General features: G+C 39.0%; 1 protein-coding gene across 8 annotated transcripts in view; it reads right to left on the reverse strand.

The window, feature by feature from the left end:
* The window catches only part of ENOX1 (ecto-NOX disulfide-thiol exchanger 1), a 494,661-nt gene that overhangs the window by 84,820 nt on the left and 389,870 nt on the right, over positions 1–19,971 (reverse strand). For all 8 annotated transcript variants that reach the window (XM_054014097.1, XM_054014088.1, XM_054014046.1 and 5 more), the window contains 2 exons: positions 12,518–12,624; positions 7,385–7,502 (listed from right to left, as the gene is read on the reverse strand). In XM_054014097.1, the coding sequence (XP_053870072.1) occupies positions 7,385–7,502; positions 12,518–12,624 (225 nt within the window). The remainder of the gene's footprint in view (positions 1–7,384; positions 7,503–12,517; positions 12,625–19,971) is intronic.

Consider the following 19,971-nt stretch of genomic DNA (forward strand, 5'->3'; position numbering starts at 1 on the left):
AAATAAATTCTGAGAACAAAACCATTTCTTTTTAGAAAATATCTTCATGAAGATATAAAGCAAATAAAAACATTTTAATTTGACATTTACACTTGTAAAAATATTCTCTTGTTACTTTTAACTTGCACCAAGTATAGCTTTACTAATAAATTAACAGAAAAACCTTAAAAGAGAATGCATGAAAAGACATAAATGATTTTAGTTTATTTGGGACACCCACAAATATCTCTTTTCTACTATTTTTGAATACAATTTTGCAAAAAGTAAAATATTCTAGTATTGGCTCAGGAAATTATATGAACTCTTTTCATTCCAGCAATGTGCTGTTAATTTTGCTCCAGCACAGTCTCAAAACTTATTTTAACATGCTGTCAAAATTAGACGCTAAGGTTGTCAATAAAATGACACTAAAATAAATGTAAATTTAGATTGATGTCATAAGTGGCTGCTTGGTTTTGCGAAGATGTTAGGTTGCTATAGCATTTTCCATAGCAACTTTGCATCTTATTACATAAATAATCCCTCAGTGTCCTTAAAGCTTCCTAAAAAACAGGATTAAATCTATTCTCATATGTAATGATCCTGCATCAAACCTTATCAGTATGAAATACCCAGAAAACATAATAAAATGTAATCTAGATAATAGCATTTCTGGCAGTCGAAAGGCATCAAAGCACCACAGACTTTACACTGCAGATTTCAGTTAACTGGTCATTTTCTCCAAATCCTTATTAGGTAAATATTTTTGAAAGTTAAATTTTCTTTTAAAAACAAAAGTATGGCTTTTAACCCCTTCACTGATGTGTTGTACTATAGCAGAACGTGGCTCTTTTCCTGGGCTGAGGATATGTTAATGTTGCAGAGGAACATACCTGATACATGGAACGGGACATTTGTTACGTTTTATAAAAAAAACCAACCTGGCAAGTTTGGCAGTATCCTCTGGCCCTGATTCAGCAAGATACATATGCAGGCCTAACTCTAAGCATGGGAACAGTTCTGTTGAAGTTAATGGGACTTCTCACATGCTTCAAGTTAGATGTGTGCTTAGAGACCTTCCTGAGTCAGGGCTTGTTTTTGTAAATGCTGTGGAAAAATGCAATATATATCAGTGTACAAAATCCTGTTAGAAAGCCCAGGTTTTGGCCTGCCTGAGCTCAGCTCCCAACTGGCATGCTGGGATAAATACATATACAGACTTATTACCTGGTGGAGGTAGTGAATATCTTGTCTTGCTCTCTTGTGATCCTCTCTGATGGTACCCTGGAGCACAAAGTCTCTAGTGGAAATTGTGTCCATACTTTTTCCCCTCAAGAGAAAGCTGTTTTGATTAGACTATATGCTTTTTGTGGGATAGATCCTCAGCTATAATAAAGTACCTTTGGCTTGCTACAAGAGCATAAAGGGATATAAATTTCCCTTGTCCCCTATCCCCGAGAAATTGGGGCTTACCCTAGTGTGCCTACAATTTAGTCCTTTATATTTCAAATATTGTTTTCTTTGCTGTTGGTTGTCAAAACCCCTCAGTAGAATGAAAGAGGCAGGTTTTTTTTTTACTAAATTCTATCTTCCTCCTCACATGTATATTAATTTATTATTTAGGGTTGCTTGTAAGTTTGAGTTGCTGATTACATTGAAATTTTATTGATTTATGTGAAGAAAAAAGGGCAGTGACACATTCATTTAAGGGTAATAAATGAGAACATTTACAAGGTCTTTGTCAACAGATATAAAGAAAGAAAAAGATAGGTCAAATTTGAGCATAATAGTATTGTTTTCATAAAATCTAACAGTGGAAAGCAAGGAAACCAACAAGCAATAATAAAACAAACAAGTCAAAAATTGATAGTCTCAAGTAAAAACAAAATATCTGATTTACAAGAAAAGGAAGGGAGAAACATCCAGTCATTAGAAGTAGAATGAAGAGGGAAAAAGCAAGAGTTTTGAGAGGGGACAGTCGGAAAAATAAAATAAGAGCAGGAATAAGTTCCAAAATGTCATGCCTAAGAGATTTAGGCCTTGTTAATATTCACAATTGCACCAATTTATCCATACAACATTTTGCACCTGTTTAACTAAATCAACTTAAAATCAGACCACCTGTTAAACTTGTGCAACTGTGGATACAGACAAGGCCTGAGAAATGGCAAGAGAAGACTGAATCATGGCAAGAAGATTGTGGCACGATGAATCAACATCAGCCAGGTCACTTCTGCATTTTTGGGGGCTTTCCTTGAAGATTTCTCATCCAAGTGGTGATCAGGCCTGCAATTTATGAGATTTATGGAGAAGCCTGGGTGTAGTATTATTTGCATAGGGTGTGATTTCCGAACACTGACTAAGTCACATAGGTGTTTTTGAAAATCCCATCCTAAAGGCCCAAACTGCACTGACTTTGGAAAGTTGTATCTACATTATGTGCATAAACGATGTACCCCAACCACATAATTACAGACACAATTTACAGTGGCTTAATTTGCTGTTGTGCATGAAACTGCCTGTCCTACATGTACAAAGTATATGTCATGCATACACAAGGGAGAGACAACTTTTTATTACTTTTATTGCAGTAGTTCCTAGAGGCCCAAGGTCCCTACTGTGAGGGCTCTGGGCTGGGGGTGTTGGCTCTGGGGTAGGGCCAGGGATGATGGCTTTGGGGTTCAGGAGGGGGCTCCCAGGTTTGGAGGGGCTGAGGGCTGGGGTAGGGGGTTGGGCCATGGGCTTACCTCGTGCAGCTCCGGGTCAGCGGCGCAGCTGGGGAAGCTAAGGCAGGCTGCCTGCCTGTCCTGACACTGCATTGTGTGTGTGCTGGAAGTAGCCAGCAGGTCTGGTGCTAATAGGTGGGAAGTGGGGGGAGGAGACTCCATGCATGCCTCTCTCATGGCATGCACCGCAGGCACCACCCCAGCTCCCATTGGCTGGGAACTGGCCAATGGGAGTGCAGAGCCAGTGCTCGGGGTGGGGGCAGTGCGCAGAGCCCCATGGCCCCCCGCCTAGGAACCGGACCTGCTGGCCACTTCGGGGGCACAGTGCAGTGCCCCAGGACAGGTAGGCACTAGTCTGCCTTAGCACCGCAGCACTGCCAACCAGACGTTTAATGGTCCAGTTTGTGGTGCTGACCGGAGCTGCCAGGGTCCCTTTTCGATCGGGCGTTCCGGTAGAAAACCGGACACCTGGTCACCCTACACAGGACCATCCATCCAGCGACCTTTTGCAGTTAAGTGTCTTTTCGCTCTTATGGCTGCCTACTAAACTCTCTCCCTCATTGGAATTGCATTCAGTAGAATTAATAGCACATCGTCAGGAACTGTTGTCTTAGGAACAGCATAGCACCTGTTTCCCTTAAAGGGAAATTATTGATATCTCCTAGGGATACAGCAAACTTCTTTGTTATCTCTGCAGGATGCAGCTTCACTTCAATAATTCTTAAAATTACTTCTGAGCCTTTTACTTTTGAGTCCCTGCTCCCAATGCCAGCAGGCAGTAGACCAACCATCCATAAACTCCAATTGTTCTAAAAATTTCCCTCTATTGTCTAGCCTCCTGTGCAGGGTACCATTTTTCTGAACTTATGCTTCAATAACTGCACCTTGACTTTCAAATGTATTAATGAAGTCAGTTGCCAGTTTTTTAGCAATCTCTCAGTTTTACCTCAGCACACTTCTATTTTCCCTTCAAGCTCCAAAATCCACAATGCAAATAAGTCAGTGTTTACATCTAAAGCTTGACTTGTGGAAAACAGGGCTCTAAAGAAATGGCTGAAAACTGTGGGTCAGATTCACTTGGTGGTGTCTCTTGGAGTTCACCATCAGTCTCAAGTTGTGGGTCCAATCTGACAAGGATGGGGAATTCAACAAGGTGACCATGGGGCCTGAAGACATCAGGCAGCCCCACAGAGTGGGCATAGCTGGCTAGGAATGAGACAAAGCCAAGCCATCCATGCTAGTTCAATACATCTCCTGGGTAGGCTCCAGTGGCAAGTTTCTGATGGAACCTCAGCAGCAGTTTAAAAACTCCTCTCTGTTGGTGTACAACAGTACTGCAGTTTGCCCTGTCCCTGGAGGTATAGGGGATGTAACCTGTACACCCTCGCACTCATGTGAGTAGGGTCTTAATGCCTCAAGCCCTGAAAATGTGATGTCGCAGTACAACATTGCTATGAATTAGGTTGTGTTTGCTCAGAATGCTGTGTCTCTGCATTGCAGCCTGGTCTGGAGGAATGAGCACATGGCTGGGAGTCAGGAGGTCCTGAATTATAAGCCTGGCTTTGCCACTGATGCACAGTGTGGCCACAGTTTTAAGAATTTCTGACATCAATAAATTAGGGAAATTAACAGTGAGAAAATCAATAATCTTGTGGGTAAAAGAAGTAAATTTGAGTCTAAAATACAACAATGTCCTTTGTAATGAGGCGCTATTAAGCAGCACTGTATATCCTTAAGAAACAAACCTGAATCCACCAAAACACGCAGTAATCTGCAACAAATTCATGGCTGGTCTGGTTCCCAAAGCAAACACTTCGCTGCCAGATGTTTCACCATATGCTCCACAGTGCACAAAATCCACCGTGTCTAAGAGCCTGGCATTAGCACAGTGCCACTTAGAAACTTAAACTTGATCAGACTTCAGATTACGCCTGACAGATGAGGACCCTTGCACCACCCTATTCTTAACATCTGTTAAATAATGAATGGAAATGATGGGGCTGGAATTCACCCCTCTTCATCTCAATAGACTTAAGTATTGACAGTAAAGATCCCACCAATATAGCTTTTTCAGTCTAACCAATCTAGTGTTAGGGACGTACGCGGCACTCTTCACCAAGTTATTTTTGCACAAGGAGAATGATAGTACTTGATTAAGCAGATGAAATGGTTTCAGAGGATTGCTGAAATTGTAACTGTAGTAGTGAGAACATTTAGGAAAAATTCCAGCACCCGAATTCACTGGGAGGCATGTTTTTTTATATAAGGGCTGACTAGAACCCTTAGTCTGTAGTTAGTTTTCTTAAAGGTTTATTTGAATACGGTGCTCTTAAATTGAATAGAGATTGAATCATTCATCTTTTGGTCATTCTTGAACTGTCCTACCCTTTATGAAAATTATATACTTTTACTATTCTGTAGATAGACAATGATTTAACAGTGAGGAACATGTCAACATTTGCTTACTGAACAAAGATGTTCCTTTAAAGTATGAAGATTTTTTTTAAAATATTCTCTCTGTGGAATCGACCATGTAAATAGATGAGAGAAGAAAAAAGTTGGGTCAGAAATGACTTACTCAAGCATAAAAACAAAAAAACAAAGACAAACAAAAAATACCCTGCATCTACAGTAAAGGAGGGTGAAGATCTTGACCAATAGAAAAAGGTGAACAGTAGCAAGCAGGGTCCGATTCTCTTCTCAGACAAGTTTTACACTAGAATAAGTTCATTGGTTTCGAATAGTTACTCTTAGTTGACACCAGCATAAGTGAGAGGAGAATCAAAACATTTATTTGAAAGTCTAATGTTGGAAAAAGAAAATGGTAAAATCTAGTTTTGTTATTGGCTGATTCTTCATAGGGAACGGGCTGGATCAACTACATACTGGGACAAATTCAACCCTGGTGTAACTCTGCTGAAGTCAAGAGAGCTACACAAGTGATGGCTTTGGATGACCACTGTATTTGATTTATACTATTGAATTTGCACTTTGTATGTGATGTATTAGCAAAACTGTTAATGATATTATGAATGTGAATTATCCATCCAAGACAATAATAAGAGATCAATTCAAACCAACTCAAATAGCAGGGGAAGGAAAAATCACAGAAATCTCTGATTTTTGTCCAAAAACAAACAAACAAACAAACCAAACCTACTGAAAAATACATATTTTCACTACAGGAAAAAAAACACATATTTTCTACTGGTTAATATGATGCATGGTTGCTGAACTGCACCTCAACCTAAGCATTTATTTGTTAAAACACAATGAAATATTAAGTATGACTGTTCATAGCATAATTATTTTTCTTGAGTCCAGTGAGTTGGCATTGCTCACCTTTTTTTGTTATTGTTAATTATAATTATTTATCTCCATAAGACTGGACATGCCAAGGCAAATGATTATGTGTTCATATGAATCTGTTATTGCCAGCAATCCTATGCCCACAGAGCCACTGTGTCAGCTCCAATCACTTTACTAATGAATACTGGAAAATTCAATCCCATACAATTATCTTAAGCAGAAATTAAAGCTGCCCCTAGGAGGGTTTATTATTTCTATCTATCTTTCTGAAGACCATTTTTTCCTGTAGGAGACGTGCCCTTTTCCTGTTCATAGTGAAAGTTTCTTTCCACAATGGTATCCTACTTTTCAGTCTTCATTTCTGGAGATCTTTAACCTGACATAGCCATTGGCACCTGTGTGGTAAACACTTTTCTCTTGCATATCTGTAAGCACACTTATGTGCACACATGCACAGACATAGGACACCATCCATGGTGGGAGAAATGGGGTCAGGTCATAGAATCTGGAACCTGCGTGCAGATGTTTAGGTCAAATGTATGTCACTGTTAATGTCTTGAGTTTGTGCATATAACTTGCCCCATCTTTGCCCATATACCTCATCTGTCTGGCAGGGCTCAATTGAGTTTCATCTAGACTTTCTGCAAGGCTTTCCTTTTTGATGCTGAGTAACACGCGGCTCAACCCTTGTCAGCCCCTCACAACTCTCTAACCCATTGCTGACATGAAGGTCAAGAAACCAAGGGAAGGATTCAAACCAAGGTATTCCCTTCCATAGTGCAGACCAGTTACTCATAAGTCACTGAGTCAGCCCAATGTCCACCTCCTGAATTGTTTATACTGGATAGCTGAAATATATCAAGCGTACTTGCTCTTCCTTTCATGATAGGCAAGAGTGTCAATTAATGTATATCTAGTGCCACACTTTGAAATGTGTGTCTTTAAGAGTTAATTCCATGGAAAACTCAGATAATGTATGTGTAAATGTATTTGCTAGAAAGGAAAGGTGAGGTTCAAAGAATATTGAATAAAACACAATTTCAGCTGCTTTTATTTAAATATGACATTATTACTATTCTGGAATGAAATACAGTTTTGGGAGATGAGAAGAACCTTGTTGAAAGACCCAAAATGGAAGCAACTATGGAAAGAACTGGAGCATTCTGACGAGTATGTTTCTTGGAAGGTGACAGAGCACTCCAGATACAAGTGAGAGTCACACAAAGACAAAATGTAAGGATAATTAAATTAAAAGTAGATGTTCTATGTTATATAACTATTTTCTATCACTGGAGGTAACATCACCCATCTATGTTTTGAAACAAACAGTTCAACATCTTACAGGATATTGTGAAGAGTTTCAACTTTACCTGATTCATCTACTCTCAGCTTTTTACTGGGATTGTCACCGCTGTCATCATCAGACATTTCCATCTCCTCTTCACGGCGGATCCCCATAAGCTGTTCGCTGTGAGCATTCCGGAGCTCCTAAAACCCAAAATGATCCTTTATCAGTATTGACTTCCATGAACTGATTCTATTTCTAAACAACCATTTTAAATTTTATATTCTTTTATTTTAAAAATACATATAAATAATCCATGAATATTAGTACAGAATCAGCACAAGCCTCAGAGTTAGAAGGGCTCAAATTGAAGGGAATGGAGTTCTTTGTGTTAAAATATTTTAAATAATTGAATATGTCAAATATACCATTGGGAAAAATCAACGGAGAAGATGAGTTCCCCTTGTTAAATTATTACCAGTCCTACCCAGGCAGGTATATTTCAGTAATGGCAACAATTAATACTGCATGTAAAATGGATGTATAAAGGTGCTATCAAGTTGGCTAAAAAATAAAAAGCTCCAGCTCTCATAAGCCCTAGGTTTCTATGCCTGCACATGGTAAACCCAATTATCACAAATTTTAAATTCTCAGCATAGAAACATCTTTTTTGGTAACATCTGCATCTTGATTTGAAACAAATAACAGAGCTAACAGCCCTTTCTCAGGAACCCCCCCACAAGGGCAGACAGGCAGGGAGCCTGTATGTATGTAACTAAGTAAATGATCAGCGAGCATGTGGGCTTTATAAAAGTCCAGAGCGTCTTTGTCCTCAAAAAATAAAACAGGACAGTACTGGTGTAATGGCTGGCTTTTTAATGGTTGCAGCACAGAGAAGACTGAGAGAATTCTATTTTGTCCTAATAATACTGTCAGGTGTAACACAGGGATGTTGCACAGTGATTAGTGTAGAGCTTTTCGGTCTGCAGACAGCTAATTTTTCTATCAACAAAGAGCCCAATTCCCAAAGAGATGGTTTGAAATCGTTGAAATAAGGAAAAGTCACGTGGAAGGAATAAATAGTGCTGAAGGTTCCAACTATTTACCCATGTAATTAACAACGAACTCTTATGGTGGGATGGAGAAAAAAAAAAGGAGGGTGTTTCCCTGGGGCTGCACCTTGAGTTCATCAGTAAATGTCATACACTATAATAAAGGTATATGTATCTGTTAATCACTGCAAAGGCAGAAAGACTAATTAATGGGTGTTTTACATGGGAATCATTTGAAATTCAGAGGATTGACTAAAATGGTAAATTGAAAACCAGTATTGAATGAATTAATTGCATTTAAGACAAAAATTCATAAATCACTTTGGAATTCCATATTGAAAAGAGCCACAAACACTCTTTACCAGAGAGTATGCTGTATCTTCTTAGAAACCAAATGATTAATGTATTTTAGATGGCAAATGTCCCAGGAGCATCTATTTCAAAACTGTCTTTAGCAGCCAAACAATAATCTTCTCCGGGAACCTCAAAGAGGTCACTTTTTTCTTTGCGTTGCCAGAAAAGCTCACATAGTGAGGGGAGGTGACAAGGGAAATGTAAGCACATTAGCAAAGGAGGGAATAATCAGATAATATGATTTGAATCAACAGAGCTATTTGTTGACATATGCATAATATTTTACAACTGAGAAATAGGAATTGTCATATACATTGGTTCAACCAGAGATTTCAGAACCTCTTAAGTTATTTTTTATTGTTTTCTTTCTTCAGAAAGAAAAAAAGAGCAACAACGTTTAAATAAGCAAAGATGTTTTGTGAATTAACATTTCTGGAAAGTCCTACTTTTAGGCATTTTACTTTAAAATTAATTTAAAAGCCAGCAAATGAATAATATGATGCGTCCCCTCATGAAAAGTTAGTTTAAGAAGGGATAATTTAAATCTGCTTCTGTAACAGATGACTGGAGGATAGCTAATGTGACACCATTTTAAAAAAAGAGCTCCAGAGATGATCCAGTGGCAATTACAGGCCGGTAAGCCTAACTTCAGTACCAAGAAAACTAGTTGTAACTATAGGAAAGAACAGAATTACTAGGCACATAGATGAACATGATCTGTTCGGGAAGAGTCAACAGGACTTTTGTAAAGGGAAGTCATGCCTCACCAATCTATTAGAATTCTCTGAGGAGGTCAACAAGCATGTGCACAAGGGTGATGCAGTGGATACTTGGACTTTCAGGAAGCCTTTGACAAGGTCCCTCACCAAAGGCTCTTAAGTAAAGTCAGCAGTTATGGGATAAGAGGGAAGGTCCTCTCATGGATCAGTAACTGGTTAAAAGATAGGAAACAATGGGTAGGAATAAATGGTCAGTTTTCAGAATGGAGAGAGGTAAATAGTGGTGTTCCGCAGGGGTCTGTACTAGGACCAGTCCTATTCAACTTATTCATAAATGATCTGGAAAAAGGGGTAAACAGTGAGGTGGCAAAATTTGCAGATGATATAAAATTACTCAAGATAATTAAGTCCAAAATAGACTATGAAGAGCTACAAAGGGATCTCACAAAACTGGGTGTCTGGGCAACAAAATGGCAGATGAAATTCAATATTGATAATTTCAGAATAATGTACATTTGAAAATATATCCCAACTATACATACAAGATGGTGGGATTTAAATTAGCTGTTATCATTCAATAGAGAGATCTTGGAGTCATTGTGGATAATTCTCTAAAAACCTCTGCACAATGTGCAGCGGCAGTCAAAAAAAGTGAACAGAATGTTGGGAATCATTAGGAAAAGGATAGATAATAAAACAGAAAATGTCATAATGCTACTATATAAATCCATGGTACGCCCTCATCTTGAATACTGTGTGCAGTTCAGATCACCCCATCTTAAAAAAAGATATATTAGAATTGGAAAAGGTACAGAGAAGGGTAACAAAATGATTAAAGGTATGAAACAGCTTCCATATGAGGAGAGATTAAAAAGACTGGCACTTTTCAGCTTGGAAAAAAGATGACTAAGGGGGGATATGATGGAGGTCTACAAAATCATGAATGGTGTGAAGAAAGTGGACAGTGAAGTGTTATTTACTCCTTCACATAACACAAGAACCAGGGGTAACCCAATGAAATTAATAGGTAGCAGCAGGTTTAAAACAATCAAAAAGAAGCACTTCTCACAATGTACAGTCAACCTGTGGAATCATTGCCAGGGGATGTTGTGAAGGTCAAAACCATAACGGAGTTCAAAAAAGAATTAGGTAAGTTCATGGAGGATAGGTCCATCAATAGGGATTAGCCAGGATGATCAGTGATGCAACCCTATACTCTGGGTGTCCCTAGCTTCTGACTTCCAGAAGCTGGGAATGGATAACAGGAGATGGATAATTTGATGATTGCCTACCAGGGCTGCCCAGAGGATTCAGGAGGCCTGGGGCAAAGCGGGGGAGCTGTGGTGCTTGTACTCACCCGGCGGCGGTCCGGGTCTTCGGCGACATTTCGGCGGCAGGGGGACCTTCAGTCACTCCGTGTCTTCGGCAGCACTGAAGGACCCCCCACCACCGAAATGCCGCCGAAGACCCAGGCCGCCCCCGGGCCAGGGCTCGCGGGGCCCCTGTGGGGCCCGGGGCAAATTTCCCCACTTGCCCCCCCCCCTCTGGGCCGCCCTGTTGCCTACTCTGTTCATTCCCTCTGAAGCATCTGGTATAGGCCACTGCCAGAAGACAGGATACTGGGCTATATGGACCATTGGTCTGACCCAGTATGGCCATTCTTATTTTCTTATTACTTTAACATAGTTGAAATAAACTAACAGAAAACCACTTTTCACATCTCCCTAAAAGATAAGAAAGAAAACACCCACATCCCCAATTTCCAGTTAAACAAAGACTTTATTTGCCACCCACTTGAACTATTTATGAACGAAATGCAAAATACAGCTCTTAACAATAAATTATTCTAACATTTTATTTTAAGTGTCCCATTATTGTGAAGTCATTTGGTATTCACCATAATAGCACTGATAATAAAAATTCATTTGGTATTCATGCGGATGTTACATCTAGTGCCATTGGTATTCAACTGTAATTTAGCATTAGTTAATGGGCACTTAAAACGCAACCCAAATGATTTATATCACAGCACTTAAGTGTTTCTCAAACTAAGTGTGCAACACTTATTTTACAAGTGTACTACAGAATAATTAAATAAGTGCATCTTACCTTCTATAGTTTTTGTTTTGAGACAGGGAAAATCATTTAGAGGACTGTAATGTTAACAATTAACATACTGTACTACATGGAAATAAGCAACTGTATGTAAATTACTTTTACATAAAAAATAAAGAAAACAAAGACAGTGGTACTTACTTTTAAAATACGGGTTCATAGCGTATATACTGAATTAAAATCGAAAGCTGGATGACCAACACCACAAAACAGGACTACTACTTTCTTTGCTGACACTCATGTAAAGGAAAGTGGAATCCCAGATCTTTTTTCTCATTTTCTTTGCTCATGCTTATGACAGTCACACATGCATGGACTTGATAGCCACCCTAATGTGTACTATTATTACATTTATACTGCTGTGTTTGCCAGCCATGAACTTAGAGTCAATACAAGCGATTGATTTATTTTTTAAAGATGGACATAAAATAGATGGGAAAGAGTACCTCCCATCTCTGGACTGAATACGCTTTACTGATTATTAAGAAACGAAAGCTTTATTTTATTTTCCAGCAAACTCATATGACTCTGGCCATATAATGATACAACCAGAACAAATATCTATATTATAGATCTGTTTTATTTACCAGATCCCAGTGCCTTCCTAAAAATGTATTGTTTAGGATGTGAAAGACTTAATTCTAAAATGTATTTATTTTAAATATCTTTGCTAATTTCACCATTTCATTTCATTATTTCAGAGTGGTAAACATATTCCTCTAATGATTTCCCATTTCTCGTAAAAGAAAAAGAAAAACACATTGCTCTCCAACTTAGTGTTATTTAACAACATTTATTGTAATGGGAGCAATGGGAGCAATACATACGGAAATGAGATAGTATAATGGCTAGTTGATTAACTGCTAAAACTACAGCCGTAAATATTGCTGAATGCTGTACGTCCAGCTACAGTCACACTGGTTCTGTGTCAATCCAGCTGTGAGATGATGGATAAAAAGTAATAATAAAATCACCAACCTCAGAATGCTTTCGCCAAATGTCTATGTTCTTTCGCTGAGCTTTCGAGAAATGGTCCCAAGCTTTTTGTCTGGTAGAAGCGTTGAAAACGGCCACAATCTGCTCAACTTTGGTGAACAAGGAAGTCAAACAAGACAAGCAATTTATGTTGTGATCACTATAGAGAAGCAAAGCAAAGACACTAGGAGTCTATGGATGATGTCATTATTGAAATAACATCATCAATATCCATCCAATCATGTGTCTTTTGTACTTACATTTTATCAATGTTGGAGATGTCTCCCTTCAAGTCTGTCTCCATAACTTTAGTTTACACAAGTTACAAATATATACTGAAGAATTTGCATGCAGTTGCCTCTTGTGCATAATTTGTGTGCTGTGTGTATGTTCATATAAATGTTGGGGGAGAGGGGTTGTGTGGAGGAGGAAGAAGTGCTAGAGGCAAGGTGTGAGGTGGGCCCCACTCTAATGACATTATCCCAAAGAAGCCCCGTGAAGCTAGGACTTTGTATTAAATCAGACCAAATTAGCTCCTTCCATTCTTAGCCACTTATTTGCTTACAGTTATTCCATTCTTCTCTTCTCTCTGTTAGTGCACCAATATACAGCATGCTCCTAATGCAACATTAACCTACTCAAACTGTGTCAGCAGTGGTGCGATGGTTCCTGATCGCAACACTTTGAGGTGCAAGTACCCTAAGGTTGGTCACAATCCAACATTTTTTACAGCTAAAGGGGAGGTGCTACCAGCTGAGCTGTTGTGCTATTTCGTCAGTTTAATCTGAATAAGCACCATTTTTGTAGTGAAGTTCTCTATGATTTAGCTCTCTGGATTCGTTGGCTAAACTAGCATTATCTGTTCTGTAAAGCTACCACGTTCCGTCTTTCAGACACTTTAAAGCCTACTAGAATCAAGGAAAGGATGGTGGAACTCTATTCATGTCCCACTTCCTGTGCCACCTGAGCTGGTAGCTCCATATCTTACCTCACCCACACACCTAGTTACTGTTTTCCTCTCCCCTGGTGATTCATTTCAAATTGTGGGACTTTAAGGCTATGTCTACACTAGAAACACTACAATGGCACTGCAGCAGTGCTGCACCTGCACTGCTGTTGTGTGGACGCTTACTACAGCGATGGAAGGTGTTCTTCCATCGCTGTAGTAAATTCACCTCTCTTGGCGAGATCCCCGAGCCTGGGCGGCTGGTGCTGGGAGCCTGGAGCCCTGGCTGCAGCCGGGAGAGGGGAATCTCCAGCAGGGCCCTTCCCGCTTCTCCCCAGGAGCCTCTCCCAGGGCAGAGCCCCCAGCCTGGTCAGGGCCCCTTCCCGGGCCAGCCCCTGCCCGAGGTGGGCCCCGCTCGGAGGGAAGCTCTTCTCTGAACCCTCTGCAATTTGTCAACATCCTTTTTGAACTGTCAGTACCAGAACTGGACACAGGATTGCAGCAGTGCCTGCACCAATGACAAACACAGAGATGCCGGTGACCTTCGAGGAGGTGGCTGTGTATTTCACTGCTGGAATTCTTCCGTCAACCTGGTGCTGTCTACACTGGGGCTTAGCTTGGCTTGATGATGTCTCTTCAGGAGTGTGAAAATTCACACTCCTCAGCAATATAGCAGGTCGACCTAACTTTCTAGTGTAGACTAGTCCTCAGCCTTGGAGAATACAGTATACGGAGCAATCCTGCATTGGCTTCCCTAGAATGGGCTAGATAATTTAATAGGTTGTTTTTGTCTCTGACATCTATGATGTCAAACCAATGGATAAGGCTATGGATGTTTCTGCTAAAATGATGAGCAGTGAAACAGTTAGCAATATTGGTATTTAAACTTTCATCCTCAGACTCAAGAGTTAATCACACAGACAAACAGCTTGCTTCTCTTTGCACTATTGTTCCAAGCTATCTCCAGATTCAGGAAGACAACGCTAGGTTGAGTCACATGAGGAAGCTTTTCTTTAAAACCATCAAAGTTGGTTAATTAACTGCTAAAAGTACAAATAAAATAAATATGTTTAATGAAATTTTAAACTCTGCTTAAACTACATAGACTGTTTAAGGAGTACTGGAATGGCATTCTGGTTCAAGCTCTGACTAGAGTCACAATAATTGCAGCATATTAACACTCTCCAAAGGTGGAGATATATAAGGATGGAACTAAATTGTATATATTTATTAAATTAATTAAAAAATATTAGAGTACCCATGATAATATGTATATAAATGAAGGCTAGAATTTAATGATTATGCGGCGTTAGTGACCCCGGTGCACAGAATATCCTGCTTAATTAATAATCTGTGTTTAATTAGCAAATGGAAATTCAAATAGAAAAGATTCCCACTAAAAGGTATTAATAGAATCATCTGAATTTTGTAGAAACCTTTGAACTTTTAAGTGTTTAATTAAGAAATTCTTTCTATAGGTGCTAACATCTATCAGAAGTCTTTATCTGATCATTTCAGAGGCTCTCTTCAGTGAAAACTCAAGGCAGGAAGAGGTCACAGAGATTTCCTGTCTTTCTTTTATAGGTAAAGTGAAGAGTGTACAGGAGGCCTTCTTCAATGATCAAAATTCTCAGGTGTTCAAGAAATAAATAAAAGAATAAATGTTAAGTGTGCAATAAGCTAAAAAGTCAAACAGTTATGCACAATATTATCCAAGCTACATCTCTGGATATACATAAAGGGAAAAAACTAGGAGAGAATGCTAAGTGCCCATTATAATTAACATAACAATTAATAATACTTAGCACTCATAGTGCTTTTCATCCATAGATGAGTCAGGATGGCTTTTGAATTTCCTAACATTTATATATTAGCTCTTATCATACTTAGTTATTTTCATTTTAAAAAAATAATTGAATATGAATACGTGGAACCCAATCATGCAGTTTTCACTCCGGCAAAAATTCTATTGACTTTATTTGCCTACGTCAAATCTCTGGAAATACAGAGAAGCTCCACTGACTTCAATCGAGCTATGACAATTTGTACCAGGTGAGGTTCTACCCCTTTGAGTTTCTCAGCTTCAGCTTAGGGTAAACCCATATAGGAGATACCAGGTTCAGAGAACCAGATTTTAAAAGGTATTTAGGTGCCTAAAGATGCAGATACACGCTTAACTCCCATGGCGCCTAAATACCTTTTAAAATCTGGGCCTCTGAGCCTGACTCTTCCCTATATGAATGTATTCTCTGCCATACAGAGAATACTCTGGAGGCAAAACCTCAGCTGGTGCAAATTGTCATGGTTCCATTGTAGACAATTGGGCCAATGGAGTTATTGAGTTCTCACTTCCACTTTACTCATCCTTCCTTCAGGGATGAAGTTTGGCCAAACGCATCTAAGGCCCTAGCTACTTACCCTGGCTTAGCCACCGTGTAACATGGCCAAGGTCCCTATCTGTAAAACGGGTTAATAATTCTTACCCATCTTTGTAAAGTTCCTTCAGTTCTGTGTGTGAACAGCACTGTAGAGTATAAGCGCTATGTATTATTATTAAGTATCATTAAATATTCACCAACAAACATCTGTATAAAATTATATAATAAAATTTTCATTAGCCATACGCAAAATTGCTTCTTGTTAATAGAGAATATAGGTAACTGGTCAAATTTAATTTTAAGAACATCATTGTTCTGGAAGGATGCAAAAACCCCACTTCTTTTTTTCCTTCAATATAATTCAGATTTGTTTCCAATTTTCCTAAAAATTCACTCTAAGGCTTTGTGATACTTTGTGTGGTGTGTTTCACACAAAAAATTATACTATTGTTTTTCTGCTGAGTTTTAAACCCTGAAAACCAGAGTTGATATGTAGATGTCAGCTAATGGTTCACAACTGCAGCATTACTGTAAGATAATGTATTATAGGTGGAAACTTATATTAGGCATATTAAATAGATACTTACATCATCATTGTTCAATATTTGTTGCCATAAACAAAGTGGGCCAAATTATGATATTCCTCTTAAATGTAAATTAAAAAGAATACATAAACTATAAATCTAAGGAGGTAGGGACAAAGAGGACTGATCATAGGGAGAAGTGGAATATTTACAGTAGAAAATATGCCATAACATAGCAAGTTTACTGAATGAAGACAAGGTGGGGGTAAAGGGCTATACAGTTCTGTAGATAGGGAGACTATGGGAGAACATTTGTTTTCCACTATGTATATTAAATACATTCTTTCAACTACCTACACATGTTAAGGCTGAAATTGCATCTTGAAATTCCACAAGCAACAAGAACAAGCAACTCAAATTGTGCTTTGCTTGATATTTCATTGACTATTATGCATAAATGAAGTTCTTATTCCTTTTATACAATAAAAATGTACATAGGCAACTGAATGTCTCCCAGTACTTTACAATAAAAGGAAACAATGAAGAAAATAGAATCCAGCTTGACCTAAACTCAAAACAAAAAATCAGAACTCATATCATGGACAACTAATTCCAAAATTGAGGGGTATAGAATGAAATGGTCCAAACACGAAACGATTGTAGGTGGAATAATGGAATATGCAGCAATTTATCTTAGAAAGATTTTAAAATGCATGACAAGTGATACTGAAAATAAAAGAAGGATTTCACCCATAAAATTAAAGTTGAAAGGAAATTTTACAGTCAACATAAACATGATTTTGGAATAAGGACTCCGAGACAATAATAATGTAGATAGTTAGCCTGGTCTTGGTCAAAAGCCTGTCTGCTGAGTTCTGAATAAGCTGGAGTCTGCCAATCAATTTGGCAGGGAGCCCAGCAAACAAAGAATTACAGTAGTCAAGGCTAGATGTTATAAATGAATGGATTACAGTCTCCAGGTCATCTGTGGATAGAAAAGGGTGTATTTCTGGCAATTGTCCTGATATGCATTTGGTGACATATTGACTATGTTCCAGCATTGAGTCCAAGATCAAAATTACCCTCGGCAACTTGACATGTAATGTTGACACAATATTTCAGTTAAGTGGCAGAATAAAGAAAGATACAGAATTTTATAATTAATTGGGTCCAAAGAGAAGCATTTGGGTTTCAATGGTATTTACTTTCAGAAAAGTATTTGTCTTCTGCACATTAACAGCCAAAAGTCAATAGAGCCCATTCATTGTTACCCAAGATACACTGCCAGAGAGGGAGAAACAGATGTGAATGTCATCAGCAGAACAGAGCAGGTAACCTATAAAAGTTAAAAACACCACCCATGGGAATAGTATAGAAATGCAAAGTACAGGGCTTAGAGTAGCATATGTTGGAGTTCGCTAATCAATTAGACATGCTATGACAGATCCCATAATGCATTTGTACAATAGAAACCTACATCATACTGGCTGTGCAATATACTACAAAGACAACAAAGAGAGTGGCTAATGATCTCCAAATATAGAATCATAGGACTGGAAGGGACCTTGAGAGGTCATCTAGTCCAGTCCCCTGCACTCATGGCAGGACTAAGTATTCTCTAGACCATCCCTGACAGGTCTTTGTCTAACCTTCTCTTAAAAATCTCCAGTGATGGAGATTCCACAGCCTCCCTAGGCAATTTATTCCAGTGCTTAACCACCCTGACAGTTAGAAAGTTTTTCCTAATGTCCAACCTAAACCTCCCTTGCTGCAATTTAAGCCCACTGCTTCTTGTCCTATCCTCAGAGGTTAAGAAGAACAAGTTTTCTCTCTCCTCCTTGTAACAACCTTTCATGTACTTGAAAACTGTTATCATGGCCCCTCTCAGTCTCCTCTTCTCCAGACTAAACAAACCCAATTTTTTCAATCTTCCCTCATAGATCATGTTTTCTAGACCTTTAATCATTTTTGTTACTCTCCTCTGGACTTTCTCCAATTTGTCCACATCTTTCCTGAAATGTGGTGCCCAGAACTGGACACAATACTCCAGCTGATGCCTTATCAGCAACACAAAAATAGTTAGATTTTTAAAAATCTGCCGCTGCAAGCTCCCACCTCACCCCACACTGATCATATTTGTGCAAGTCAATATTGGTTGTTAAGAAGTTGGGTGACTGGCAGTGATATTACCTGAGTTTTGCATGTTACAATATACAAATTACCTCATATAAGTGAAGGGGAAAAAACATTTATAAGTGGTTTTATTCATTCCGCCTTGCCTAGCCTTTCCTCTGCAACACAAATTATAACCTCCCTCCCTTCTCATGATGTCCTTCTAATTCATTGTCATTGGCATGGGCATAATTGGGGGGCAGCATGGAAGGGCACTGCACCGCCCCATACTGCCTGCGTCAGGCAGGCATGGAATTTGCCTCCCATGCATGGCCCCATTGGCCTGGCTGGAGCTGCACCCCCAAATACATAAGTCAAACCATGCCTGTGATCATTGGTTTGCTGTTCTTGGGACGTGCTTTTCTCTTACCAAGAAACAGGATGAAGAAAAGCTAAAGAGGGAACATCCTGGGAATATTGAAACTTCCATATTCCTCAGAATCCATAACAAAACACGCACAATCACTTGTTCCAAAGCACTTATATTAATAATTAAACAACACTCACTTCTAGAAAAGTAGAAACACTTCTTGTTGTATGTTGAAACAACAGAATGTACTTAAATTAAACAGAGCTCACCATGTCCTACAAGGGATTGCTAGGAAATCTGTCCAAAAAATAAATGTTGAAAATCTTTTAAGATGTGAAATGTGATTTAATTTACAGTGAAGAAACTGGCAGCCCAGTGTAACAAAGGGCTTTGGCACACTGCCATGCAATAAATCACTTGAACTTAACAAGACCACTACACCTACATGTCATTTCTCAGCAAACTGGAACCTGTCACCAGGCCAGTATGATACAGTAGGGCAGGTATAGATGCACAGTACCTTCTCTGTTAATGCTGACATTATGTAGTAAGGAATAAAGCTTGTGGGCTATACTCTGACATCACAGAAACAAATCTAATACAAAGAAAGAATCTGTGCATGCTACTGTCGTCATCACCTTGACTGGATTTTCTGCTATCTGTAATGTACTGTGTGTAATTAGCTGATCTCTTTAATAATTGGGATTGATTTGGTCTTTGTTGTAGGTGGCAGATAGTTCTGTCGATAGTTGAGACTGTCACAGCTACTTTTGTGTTTTTATCTCATCAGGAAAGAGCTCCATGAGGAGGTCCTGAGAGGAAGAGGCATCATAAATGTGCCTGGGCTCTGACAGGTTCCCCTATGCGTAGGGACTCTCCTGAAATAACAACCTGCCAGGGCAATAGAGCATGACAGCTTTATGAGGCTCCTTCTTCTCCGTGAAGACCAGGAGGGTACATTTGTTTCAAGTGTCAGATGGTTTCCTTTACTGAGGGAAAAAGACAGGGCCTCATTTATCAGCCAGAAAGTCATTTGTCTCATCCAAAAAAAAACTTTCTAATTTCTAATGCTGGAAAACGTTTGCTTCCCCCCATTTTGCTCAAACCCTTCCAAGTCCCCATCTGTT

This window comes from Malaclemys terrapin, chromosome 1 (genome assembly GCF_027887155.1).
Source record: "Malaclemys terrapin pileata isolate rMalTer1 chromosome 1, rMalTer1.hap1, whole genome shotgun sequence".
In the NCBI taxonomy this organism is placed as follows: Eukaryota; Metazoa; Chordata; order Testudines; family Emydidae; genus Malaclemys; species Malaclemys terrapin.